The 12,604-nt window shown below is 32.0% G+C and overlaps 7 protein-coding genes across 7 annotated transcripts; 3 read left to right on the top strand and 4 right to left on the bottom strand.

Annotated features, from left to right (window-relative positions):
- Nucleotides 1-145: 145 nt before the first annotated feature.
- Nucleotides 146-801, top strand: cgd1_1370 (protein with 3x EFh domains; the record flags this gene model as incomplete). The annotated part of the gene is made up of 2 exons (XM_627979.1): nucleotides 146-583; nucleotides 670-798. Coding segments are annotated over 2 exons (567 nt in total), but the record flags the coding sequence as incomplete, so codon positions are not given.
- A 613-nt stretch (nucleotides 802-1,414) lies between these two features.
- Nucleotides 1,415-1,960, top strand: cgd1_1360 (ABC-transporter, putative; the record flags this gene model as incomplete). The annotated part of the gene is made up of 1 exon (XM_627978.1): nucleotides 1,415-1,960. One exon carries the CDS (start codon nucleotides 1,415-1,417, stop codon nucleotides 1,958-1,960), a length of 546 nt encoding a protein of 181 aa, XP_627978.1.
- Nucleotides 1,961-1,988: 28 nt separating this feature from the next.
- Nucleotides 1,989-4,301, bottom strand: cgd1_1350 (ATM1-like ABC transporter with 6 transmembrane domains; the record flags this gene model as incomplete). Its single annotated transcript, XM_627977.1, has 1 exon — nucleotides 1,989-4,301. One exon carries the CDS (start codon nucleotides 4,299-4,301, stop codon nucleotides 1,989-1,991), a length of 2,313 nt encoding a protein of 770 aa, XP_627977.1.
- A 263-nt stretch (nucleotides 4,302-4,564) lies between these two features.
- cgd1_1340 (VDP/USO1/YBL047C family vesicular transport factor) lies at nucleotides 4,565-7,636 on the top strand (the record flags this gene model as incomplete). The annotated part of the gene is made up of 1 exon (XM_627976.1): nucleotides 4,565-7,636. One exon carries the CDS (start codon nucleotides 4,565-4,567, stop codon nucleotides 7,634-7,636), a length of 3,072 nt encoding a protein of 1,023 aa, XP_627976.1.
- On the bottom strand, nucleotides 7,633-10,056 carry cgd1_1330 (SWI/SNF-related, matrix associated, actin-dependent regulator of chromatin subfamily A containing DEAD/H box 1; the record flags this gene model as incomplete). Its single annotated transcript, XM_001388116.1, has 1 exon — nucleotides 7,633-10,056. One exon carries the CDS (start codon nucleotides 10,054-10,056, stop codon nucleotides 7,633-7,635), a length of 2,424 nt encoding a protein of 807 aa, XP_001388153.1.
- Nucleotides 10,057-10,686: 630 nt separating this feature from the next.
- Nucleotides 10,687-11,328, bottom strand: cgd1_1320 (developmental protein, putative; the record flags this gene model as incomplete). The annotated part of the gene is made up of 2 exons (XM_001388115.1): nucleotides 10,689-11,100; nucleotides 11,174-11,328. 2 exons carry the CDS (start codon nucleotides 11,326-11,328, stop codon nucleotides 10,689-10,691), a joined length of 567 nt encoding a protein of 188 aa, XP_001388152.1.
- A 188-nt stretch (nucleotides 11,329-11,516) lies between these two features.
- Nucleotides 11,517-12,431, bottom strand: cgd1_1310 (cleavage stimulation factor subunit 2 that has a CSF1 like RRM domain; the record flags this gene model as incomplete). Its single annotated transcript, XM_627975.1, has 1 exon — nucleotides 11,517-12,431. A coding segment is annotated over one exon (915 nt), but the record flags the coding sequence as incomplete, so codon positions are not given.
- Nucleotides 12,432-12,604: the final 173 nt, after the last annotated feature.

Here is a 12,604-nt window from a genome sequence, read left to right as displayed (position 1 = left end):
AGCGCTTTTCCGACTAGTTGAATATATAATCATGAAAATAAATTAAATATTGGATCCAATCAAATAGAGATCAAAGATCTTCCCAGGTGAAGCTTTAAGGAGGAAACCATTAAAAAAAGAAATGGGGTAAGCTCTCTTCTATTAGTCTTTTTGCACGAAATTAATCGCCAAACTAATGCTTAGAAATGAATCAAGTGGTATTTCAGAGCAGGAAAAGCTTGAGCTAGTACACGCTGCGAGCTTTACCAGAAGAGATATTATTCGTATATACTCTAGATTCAAGGCACTAGATACTAATCAAAATGGGGAGCTTGACCCACACGAGCTTTTCGAAATGCCAGAAATTGCAGATAATCCATTAGTCAAGCGTGTGATTTCTATTTTTGACACTAATAAGGACGGTAAAGTATCATTTGTTGAATTCATTATAGGTCTTGCAAGGTTAGCTGTTGGGAGTAATCCGGAAGAGAAGATGAAGTTTGCTTTTGATATCTATGATGTGAATAGTGATGGCTGGATTTCAAATGGGGAGCTTTTTAAGGTTATGAAAATAATGGTTGGAGATAATTTGGAGGATTTACAAGTAAGTTTTGGAATAATGCCATTATTACTCTCAGAGTATTTTAACTTAAATTTCACTGAAACAAATTAATCTAATTTTTATTTTAGCTTCAACAATTGGTTGATAGGTGCATAATTCAAGCAGATAAAGACGGAGATGGGCTCATTTCTTATGAAGAATTTTGTGAAATGGTTGCCCATCTTGATATTAATACCAAACTCAATTTGCAATTTCAGTTTTAGGTTTTTTTCATTTTTTTTTTCAGCTAAGCTAAACATAGTTTTCTACTTTTACTAATTCACTGTGTGCATGAATTATTTCTATTGATATATATTGGATTTCAAGCCATATTAAAGTATGAATAAATAATTAATCGAGCAATTGAAGTTCGGGTTCATCAATATATAATAAATGGCTTTATGCTTACTTCTTGTTTTGAGATTTTGTTAAATAGAAAATGAATATTCAAATATTTAGTGCCAAAGTTTTGCATGCATGCAAGTGCCAACTCCCCACACAATTTATTGATTTTTTTTATTAAAAAAAAATTATAAATAAAAATCTTGGGGATCCACAAACATCAATATTTCGAAAAATTTAACTTTAGAGAAGCCTTAGGTTGTTTAACCTTTCTTTTTTTAAGACTATTTGATAATTATAGAATATTAATAACATTTATTTACAAAGTATATGGCTTGAATAAGGAATACAGACAATTTTATGGTTATTTCTCATCGGCATTTATACTGTTGTCTAGGACAGTTCAGATTAATATTGGCTTATATATAATTTATCGATTTCAATAATAAATTTAAGTTATATGTTTTGGTGATAAAATATTGTAAATTAACTATGAAGAAGCAATTTGAGGTACTTTATACACGACAAAAAACTCAGAAGACAAAAACATGGCATGATGGAGTGGTAGTAATAGATAATATCAAAGGGATTAACCGAATTTCTTTGTATAAGACTGACGAAAATGGATATAAAGGTGATATTGTAGAATCTTTTTCTTCTCATGTTCAGAAAATAAACATTTCAAAAATTAGCTTTCCAGGACATTTAATAGAGCTTGTAAATGAAGAAGCAATTGAAGAGGTTGAACTAGTAGTAGATGAAGATTTGGATGCAAATACATCGTCTGTTTCAAAAGGTATTCCTAATAAGACTCCTCCAAAATCACCGGAAAACAATGATGATAACAAAAATTCTCTTGTTAAGAAAAACCTTATAAGACCATTTAAGGCTCCTTTAGTAAAAGTAAATATGGATATTTGTAAATCAGCACAGATTAAGGTTCCGAAAAAGATCAGTAAGAATATCCCACTGAGTAAAATATCAAGTAAACAAGGTTTTATAAAAACTCTAGAAAGAATATACACACTTAATAATTAATTAGGTTAGAGATTAAACTATTTATATACTACTTTAGTATGCTGTCGATATGTTGTTTGTTCCAAAGCTGGTAGTATTGCATTTTATTTTCAATAAGTTGGTCGTGATTTCCAACCTCTTTGACATTTCCTTCTTCCAAATATGCTATTAAATCAAAGTTACGGACACTGGAGAGTCTGTGAGCTATTACAATGATAGTTAATGGCAGCTTTACAATATCATCTATAAGCTTCTTAATGCTTTGAATTTCTTTCTTATCTTTAACGTAAGGTATTAGGCTAAATATATCCTTATATTTAGATCCTAAATCATATTTATCATTTAAATTTACAGAATTTGAGGTTGATAGAGAGTATTCATGGAGAAATGAAAGCATTTTTACCATGAAATTGTGGTTTATTAAATCCAAAGCACTGGTAGGTTCATCTAGAATCCAAATGGGCGATTTTTTAATTAACATCCTAGCAAAACCTAATCTTTGCTTTTCACCTCCTGATAAGCTACATCCTCTTTCACCTACAATGGTTTCATATCCATTCTTCATCTTCAAAATGTTCTCATGAACTCCAGCAAGTTTACATGCTGACTTAATCTCATCCAGAGTTGCGTTGTTATTTGCAATTTTTAAATTGTCGATAATACTCATATTAAGTAGTAGAACTTCTTGAGGGAGTACTGCAAAGCAATTTCTATATTCATTTATTTCATAATCTTCAATTTCTTTTCCAAAGATTCGAATCTTTCCTGAGTTTGGCTCGAATATTCTATATATCAGCTTTGCTAAAGTTGTTTTTCCACTGCCAGAAGATCCAACAAATCCCATTCTTTTTCCTAATGGAATTTCAAGAGAAAGATCATTCACAACTAAATCATCAGAAGAGTTCGAGGTTTCAATATATGTATGTTCATTTCCAAAAGTCGATGGAAAACCGAAAGAAACGTTTTCCAATTTAATTGAATTCTTTTTAGAACTTGAGCCGGTTCCATTGAGGTTCATTTCTTTGTAAAAGTCTAAAACTTTAGTTTTTGGATTCAGTTGTATAGTTCTACATTGAGAATTTGAAGAATTTTTTGGCTTTATGGTTAGATACTCATTTAACTTGCTTAAGTCAATCAAAGTTAATTTTGACTCTCTGTAAATCATACCAATAAAGTTTAAAGGAATAGCAAGTTGGAATAAAAGAGAAGTTACAAGTACAATGGAACCAATAGGTAACGTTCCTGCTAAAACTTTGTTTGTGGTTATCAACATTGCTGATAAAAGTCCTCCTGTAAATATGAAATTCTGGCCAAAATTTAAAAATGCCAGGGATGTTTGTACCTTAACATTCGAATTCTTATATATTTCCTGGTATTTTGAATAGAGATCATAGATATATTTCTCACCATTCAGATATTTAAGAGTTTCTGCATTGATTAGAGAATCGCTTAAGAGACCATTCGATTTTTGTTCGGAGGTGTTCATGTTTTTTCTGTAAATAGTTCTTTTATGGGTAATTCTTCTAGTAAAGTCCATATAAGCTACCATTGTTGCTAGTGTAATCAGTGCTACTTCAGAACCAACTTTGTGAAGAAGAATCCCTAAAACCATTAGGAATTCTGCAGTAGTGGGAATGATCTGAAATATCATTATATTAAGCAATTTAGATACGGACTTAAATCCTCTTGTAATTATAGTTAGGAGTTCCCCAGATCTATGACTTTGAATAAAACTCAAATTACTAACATTGTGAAAATGGTGGAAGGCCTTTAGCGATAAATCCTTGCATGCATATTGACTAACTTCAGAAAAAAGGGCGTTTCTAAGCTCATTAAACCCAGAAGAAGAGATTCTTGCGATACCATAAGAGCTAATTAAGAAGAGAACATTGAGTTTGTTAGTAAGAGATAAAGAAAGATTTGAAGAGCTAATAGCTCCTACATTGTCAATAAGTCTTGAAAGCAATAATGGAACTTGAATTGTGGCAAGCTTAGCAACACCTAAGCTTAATAAAGAAAAGATGATTCTTTTTCTATATTCCCTATTTTTTGGCCATAAATATTTAGTCAGGATTTCAATATTTTTTGAATCCTTTTCTTGAATAAATCTACTTTTCTTTAGTATATTCACAAGCTTGTTTTCTTTCGCAAGGTCCTTATTTTTAAAGGTTGAAGTTGTCATTGCATGCATGCAATTGCCTTGTGCAAAATTAGACTCTGAAGAAAAAAAAGCCCTCTTTCCTCTAATTGAGGTTGCAAACACTCCCAAATAAAGAATTCCATATTTAGTTGACCTATTCAAAACAAAAGGATGGGGTTTCAAGATTTTTAAGTTGGAAGCTTTCTGAGTAAAAGCCCACATCACAATGACCAAATTATGAATTCAGAATTTCAAAAGCTTTTAGTTCCGATGACAAATCTCCGCATTATTTATTTCCATTTGATAAATATTATAACCAGACTTATTTATCTTAATTCCAAACAATATTATTTTCTAGTATTTATTTCATTGGTTTGCGCGCCACTTACGTGGAGTTTTTTTTTTTCAAGATAAATAAATACAAGGTTGAAATGAGAAAGAAGTCGAATAGGATTCTGCAGCTTTAATCACTGATTGTAACAAAGATGGCATTTTCTCTATTGAGAAAAGTCAATGAAAAAGTGTTGAATTCAGTTTCTCTACTGGATGCCTCACTGGATGTTGACTATATTATAGCTGATGTAAGGAATTCAATTACTTCAAAAAATACTGAAAAAGTCGAGGCAGGGATTAATTCTCTAGTGGAATTTGGAGAAAAAAATAGAAATGCCTTAATTTTACAGAGAGAGTGGGTACAATTAGTATTTTGGGTAATAAGCTGGATGGGGAATGATATTAACAAAAATATCCTTTCAAATATACTTCAGTTAATAATAAAGATGATTGATGATAACAAAAGTAATTCTAAGTTTATAAGTTGCTGTGATTTTCCAAGTCCCTTTCCAAATAAGGAAAGTTCCATAGAGGTCGAAAATGCAAAAATTATTGAGGAAGTTGCAAACGTAAGTAAAGGAGGTACCCAATTACTTGAAACTTTGAGACATATAAATTATGAGGAAACTGACATTTATATTAAGTATGACGTTGTAAAGATTCTTAGTATAATCCAAAAGAGCGGATTAGGAAACTTTAAACTGGATCAAATAATTCTTTCTCAAGGAGATTGCATGGGAATACTTTTAGAGCTTATTATGGATGGTTTAGATAATCGTAGTTCTTATTTACAGAACTCTCTTGAACTATTAATGCTCTTAACTAAGTCGAATTCGGAGGTACAAAAAATGATCACCTATAATGGTTCAGTTTCAAAGATTTTGAATATTATTCAAGAAGAAACTCAACAATTTATCAAAAAGGACGGACCCCACAAAGGGTTTATTCAATCTGATAACATTATTGATGACTTTTTGTTAATTACTGATTTTGGTTCACCAATGTACTCAAATCTTGAGATTCTACAAATCTCCATTGAGATTATATTTCATATATCAAAGTCCCAAAATTGCTTAAAGTTTATCGTGGAGGCGAGTAATGAAAAACAAGTATTTCTGGATATTATAACTGATCTAATTGGGTTTTGCTTCTTGTTTCTTGAATATAGTTTTTATAACAGCGAAATGTATAATGTTGATGTGGTACAAGGTAATGAGAGCTTAATAGGAAATGAACAAAATATGATCCTTGCATCTATTATATTAAGAGTAGTTGAAATCTCGAATTCTTACATTCAATCGATGAACATAGGAAGCTCACTAAATATGGCTGAGAAAATGAGAGAAATCTTATGCACTATGATTGCTAGTCCAGTTTTAATAAAATTTGGACTTTTAGAAAAAGTGATACAATTTTTACTGACTTTCCAAGATCAAAGTCCAGTTAATAACCCAGAATGGTGCTCTATGGTCTTGTCTTCTGGTATAACTCCTGCTCTTTGGTTTGGATTTAGCAAGATTATTTCTGATTACAAGCCTACAATAGATTATATTACTGAGAATAAGTCATCTGAAATTGAACAGCATGCAAAACAAATACAGGAGCTAAAAGAAAAGTATATGAACCAAATGGAAAATAGTCTTCTAGAATGGTTTGGAGTTATTATTATACCTAAAACCTTTTCTTTGAGCCTACTTATTTCAAGAGATGATTCTGTATTTAAATCTTTGATAAATGATCAAAATCTTGGCTCGTTTTCTTTAGACAAAATAGGCTCTTCTCAAGATAAGATTTTTAAAGATTTTATTTCATTTTGTTTTTGGTTCCCTATTACAGAGTTCCAGCGTTTATATAATAAATCAGTTTTCTTGAGATTGGAAACTCAATTAGCAATTGAAGATGGCTCTCAAAGCTCTCAAGAAGATGAAGCAAATCTTAATTTAACACAGATATTCCATTATAGACTATTCAGATGTATTCAGATATTACAAATTCTCATTTTGAATGGTTTGCACTTTTCAATTAAGAAAGATTTCAAAATTAATGATATTACTTCAGTGGTTAATAAAATATGGGAAAATGAACAATCTGATAATGTTAAGGTACAAAATTCATCAAATTCTTCCCAAAAAGAGGTTTTTGGAAAGCTTATAGACCTTGGGAGACCGATGATTACGGATATATTAGAAGCACTGGAAACTGAATATAATACTTTGCTTCTGAACTTAATTAAAGCTTATGGAACTAAGAACGAAGATGAAAACATACAGATGAATAAAAACTCTCATGTTTTCAATACTATGACTACTTTAACTCAAGTGATAATCTCCCTTATTGCATTTAACATTAAAAACCCAGATTTTGAGATCTCAAATTCTTTTATTCAAAGCATAAAGCTTCTTGATGAAAAACTTAAAACTCAACTTAACAAGGACTCTTGCTCACTTATCTCTGATGTTATTTCCGTCCTATTGTTCAGATTTGGAGCTTTAAAAAATACCAATATCCTCAATCAAATTAATAAAAGGTTCAAAACTCATTATTATAGTAGCTTTGTACTCAATAAACAAACTCATGCATGCATATTACATGCAATTCTGAATTGCGCGGGAAATAGAGGTATTTACTCAAAAGAGGACCTTAGCTTTAAAGACAAAATTGATCATGAGATTTTTGTTTCAAAAGAGCAGGAAATATTGATGAAGAGCGAAGATGAGTGTGTCAACTGTATCTACTTAACTGAGAAAATGTTGAATGATCGAAAGAATTTAATCAAGATTATAAAAAAGAAGCAGGAAGAGATAAATGTCTTAGTTAAGGCTTATATGGAATCCCAGGAAGCTTTGAGAAATGTTTCAACTAATAAAGATGAATCTGAGCAAAATAAGGGTTGTTCTGAGAGAAAAGATGTAGCTATTGACAAGCCGGTTGATACTTCTGATTATTTTGCTCTTCTAGAAATGGTGGGAATCTTATACAGAAGATTCCCAAATATTAAGGAATTCATAGAAAACCACTTAATGCTGTCTAACCAGGTCAAATCAGAAATTTCCTCTATTTTGCTCGATGAGGATATCCAAAACTTCGAATATGAATATTTAACAGATTCAGGAGAAATACTATTGGAAGAAAGAGATCAGCAAAATGTTGAAAATAGCACTACTATTATGTTTGACGATAATACAGAAGATAAGCTATTGCCTAGTGAGGTAGAAAGGAGTTAGAACTGTCTTTGATTCCTCCCCCCAAAGGCGTTGTCTAAAGTTAGCTTGGATTGGCAGCAATTAAAGATATTTTCTTCTATAGTATCCTTGCAAACCAACTTAAAGATTTTCACTTGTTTGCTTTGGCCTATTCTGTGAACTCTATCCTCTGCTTGTTTTTCTATTTGGGGGTTGTAGTCAAGGTCCATCATAATAACAGATGATGCAACTGTAAGATTCAGGCCTTGCCCGGCTGCCTTTGTTGACAAAAGAAACAACGGAACCTGAGTAGTCTGAAATTTCTCTATCATATTTTGTCTTTCAAGTATGGGAGTTGTCCCGTCCAATCTCAAGTAGAAGTCAGGAATGTTATACTTAATCTTTATATACTCTTCGATAATATCGAGTAGCATTGTGTGATGGCAAAAAATAAGGCACTTTTCCTTGTTCTCGATTACTGTGCTTTGGATAATTTCGTTCATTTTCTTTAGCTTACAGCTCCCATTAATAATTAGTTCATCATCAATCCTAAATCTCTCAAGTAATGGGGAGTTCTTCACTATTAAAAGTCTAGAAACAAGCTGATGAATCTCATAGTCACAGAGCTGAGTAATATATTGTTCTACTTTAATCCTAGAGTACCCTTTGAATTCATCCACATTATCTGACAAGTAGTCCACAAGCTCTTCTATTTGCTTGCTAGTATAGTGGCCCTGGTGTAAAAGGGTATGGTTACAAATCCTTCTCATCCTGAATATAATCGAATTTACGTATTTTGGGTCGTAGTGATGTTTTCCTCCTTCACGAGATTTTACTTGTTCAGCTTGTTCCTGATCTTGATCGTAGTCTTGTAAACCTGTTTTTAGATCATTTGAGTTAAGATTATCGTCTTCAGATTCCTTTTCATTCTCAGCAGAAGCTGAATCTCCAAAGTGGCTGTTTACCTTATCTTGGATCTTTCTTTCAATTAAGTTAATTAGCTTCTTCTCATCTGAAGATTCTTGGTTGGAGTCCTTATCAAGCATATTTGAATCTTTTGAATCATTTACTGAGTCTTTTTCCATATATATACGTCCAATTTCATTATCATACTGTTTCTTTTGTATTTTAGTTAGCTCACAGAATTCGATAAAGGTGTGCTTCTTAGGCAAGCAGGATAGTACGTCCTGCTTAGACCTCCTGAGTACAAAGGGAGCAATAATCTGTTGGAGGAACAATACCTCAGAGTTAGCTTCATCAAGCTTTTCTCTATTTGAAATCTTGCGCTTATAACTATTATACGCATCCTCTAGCAGATCAGAATTGAATACCTCTGGCATCAAGAAGATAAGCATATTACTAAGCTCTGAAATAGAGTTGGATATTGGAGTTCCAGTCAATAACAGCTTTCTCTCAGATTGGATCTTCCTACTCATGGATTTATACCTTTGAGAAGCCGAATTTTTGATGTTATGAGCCTCATCTACTATCATATATGAAAATTCAAAGTGTTTGAAAGCCATATTAATGTCCATCTTATTGCTGAGCATTTGGAAAGTGGTGATAATTACATCCACTCTAGATTCCTCATATTCCTCAAAAAGTTGGTCGGCGATTTGGCGTCTTTCCTTTTGAGATCCATGGTACTTTACAGCTCTAATTCTTGGGGCCCAAATAGATACTTCCTTTGTCCAATTATCTAATAAGGAAGCAGGACAACTAATTATTACGGGTTTTACCAACTTTCCAGAATCAAATAGATATTGCAACCAAACACAAGTTTGAGCAGTCTTACCTAACCCCATTTCATCGGCAAGAATGCCATTATATGAATTCTGATGCAAAGCCAAAAGCCATGAGACTCCAACTATTTGGTATTCCTTCAATCTAGTATCACCAAAAGAGTTGATATACTCAAATATTTCACTTTTTTTCAATTCCTCTGTAAGTTTACTAATATTACAATGCCCATTCTTAATATTGTCGGTAATCTGCTTTTTAGTTTCATTGTCTGCATTATTTCCTACAAAAAAGTCGACAATCCCCTCTTTCATCTTCGAAGAAATATCCAAGCAGAAAGATAGAGCATCTTCTTCTCTCTGCATTAATTCCCTTAACCTCTTTGCTTCTTTTTCTTCAAAAGTTTGATCATCTTGAGAGCTGTTTTCTAAATCTGTAAAATCGCTTTTTCCAATAGATTCAATAGATGAAGAGGATACACTGGATGAATCAGAGAGATTTCTAGCACTTCTCTTTCTTCGAACCAAGCGCTTAAATCCTCTATTAAGATCCTCATCATCTCTATCAGAGCCATCGAACAATGATGTATATTTTTCTGAGTTCATATAACCGGCTTTGTTTTCGATATCCGTCTCTGGTTCGTATTTAATATCTAGATTACCCACTTTTTTACATTTCTCTTCAATCTTTATCCTTTTAACAACTGTTAAATCTTGTTTCATATTATCATATTACACCTACCAGAGCTACTAGTACCAGATTCCTCCTTTCTATTTTCGACTATCCTTTAATATTAAGTTTACTAAAGTAATAACTCGATAAAATAGACAAATATGAATATGAATAATTACTTATTAATATTTATACTTACTAACTAATTAATTAATATTCCCAATTTTCTTTTTCAAGAAAATTGGATTTTTTAATTAAACAATGTCGTTTGATTTCCCCTCTTAATATTGCCGGCACCAATTCAGTAACAAAAAAAAAATACAATTATGCACACAAAATTAGCCTGAAGTATGTAGCTTTCAATTAAATCCCTTCTAACCAAAAATAAATAATGTTGAATTTTCTTAGCTATTCTAATTCTAAACTGAAAGGCATTCTTCTCTCAATTACCATATAGCTATCTAAATAGACCAGATTTTTAAAATTTAATTTTTTAAAAAATTTCATGTGGACACTTTTTAAAAAAATATTGATACAATTTCGACAATAATCCGAGGAGGATAAACGATAAGTTTGAGAATGAAGTTTAAAAGCTAAACAATTTTTTTTTTAAAAAACACTCGCCAATAATTAATATATATATTTAAAGCTTTAAAGTTGCTTTAAAACTCATTCAATAGCTTTACTCTAACTTTTCTTCCAGTAACTCATTAATTTCAGTTTTTGAGGATATTGCCAGATCAATTTCCATAGCATGTTCATTTAAAAGCTCATCTAGCAGTCTTTCAACAGAGTCTTCTGCATGCATGCATTTTTCTTTACCCACATTCTCCCCAACTGTTTCGGGCTGGGAATCTTCAATAGTATTAAGTAGCTGGCCGATTTCTTTGATCTTGCCCATATTTGAGTATCCCATAACTCCTTCTTCGGAAAGTTGCTTTTTCAATTTTGGCATAATATCTAAAAGCTGTGTTGAAATTTTTTCCTTTGATGATGCTTTTTCTAGTCTGGCGCAGAGTCGATCTAGTTTGGAGATCATGATAAGAAGTTCTTTACATTCTTCCTGCATTCTTAGTGAGTTCTCTGCATAAATCCTATCAGAATAATAATTTGGAGACGTTATAAACAAGAGGCAATGGTTAAAAATTGTAGTTATTTTAAACTTACTTAGAGAGGTCTGCCTTGCCGGAAATTATAGCATCCTTAGCTTTCTTCCTTTCGCTCTTTGAATCTCTATCTCTCTTATTGTATTGTCTCTCTAGCTCCTTTTTCTGTAGCTTGAGTTCAAATATTGAATCATCAATAGAAATCCTATTTCCCATTTTGAAGTAAAAATTTAATTTTTGGCGCCATAAAAAGTACAAATTTATTATTTTTTTTACCTTGGAAATTTGCACATAAAAACACACAAATAAAAGAATATTAAAAAATAATGAAAGAAACATATAATATAATAAATTAAGCATACTAATTTCTATAACAATGATTTAGTAGTATATGAACGAGCTCTTTAGTTAATTAGCCCCCTATTTTTTAGTGCTTGTTGGATTGCAAGGATCTTAGATTTTTCTTCTTCAGTCCACTGGGCAACGGAATTTGGCTGGATTGAAGCCAATGCTTGAAGTAATGCAGGGTTTGGGTTGTTTGCAATTTCCTCAATAAGAACAGAAACATCTTCTCCCAAATTTTTAATATTAATATTAGAATTTTCGTTTCTTAAAGTCAATACTTTAGTTCTGATTTCATTCGCTTTGTTAAGTTGCTCTTGATTAAGTGGAACAAATGGTTCATTAACCATACCTAAAATGAATTGAGAGTGAAGAAGAGCATAACAAAATTGAGGATTATCAAGTAAAATGCTTCTTGCAGTTTCAGGATTCTGGACAACAAGTTTTTGCATATGGCCTATCAAATAATATAACTGAGAAACTGTCATTCCTTGTACAAGTTGGATAATTTCTGACGAAATATTATCAAAATTTGCATTGTTATTTGGGATTGAAGGCATAGATGTCCCATCCTCCTGAATTTGTTGAACGTGAGATGGCGCTGTTAAAGATATTGGATGATGTAAGCCTTCAGTTCCTTGTTGTCCCATTCCAATCCCACCTTGAGTTGTTGCTGTTACAGGAGCTGTACCAGATGTATTATTTACAACTAAATGATTATATCTACTTCTCATATCCTGGCTTGCCCAGTCAACCCTAATAGATCTCCCTCTTAATTCGTATCCATTTAAACTCTTTATTGCCATAATACAAGTCTCTATATCACGATATTCGCAAAAAGAGAACCCACGACTCAATCCAGTGTCCTTATCATGCACAATTCTCATTGACAGAACAGGACCAGCTGAATTCATAACCTCCCTTAGTTCGTCTTCTGTAGCGTCAAATGGTACATTTCCAACTAAAGATAAGTTATTTTAAATGATCACTTTTGTCAAGTTTAACTCTTTTAAAACTTACCCCAGACCTGACTTCCTCCTGAAGAATGCATCACAGAAAACTATCCCACTTGTTTAAGTCCTTCTATAAGTTAATATATATATTTATTTATAAATAATATTTTAGGATTTTTTTCTGTTTTTCACTTCGC

This window comes from Cryptosporidium parvum, chromosome 1 (assembly GCF_000165345.1).
Source record: "Cryptosporidium parvum Iowa II chromosome 1, whole genome shotgun sequence".
In the NCBI taxonomy this organism is placed as follows: domain Eukaryota; phylum Apicomplexa; class Conoidasida; order Eucoccidiorida; family Cryptosporidiidae; genus Cryptosporidium; species Cryptosporidium parvum.
The sequence above is the reverse complement of the archived record's forward strand: the minus strand, read 5'-3'. Positions and strand labels throughout refer to the sequence as shown.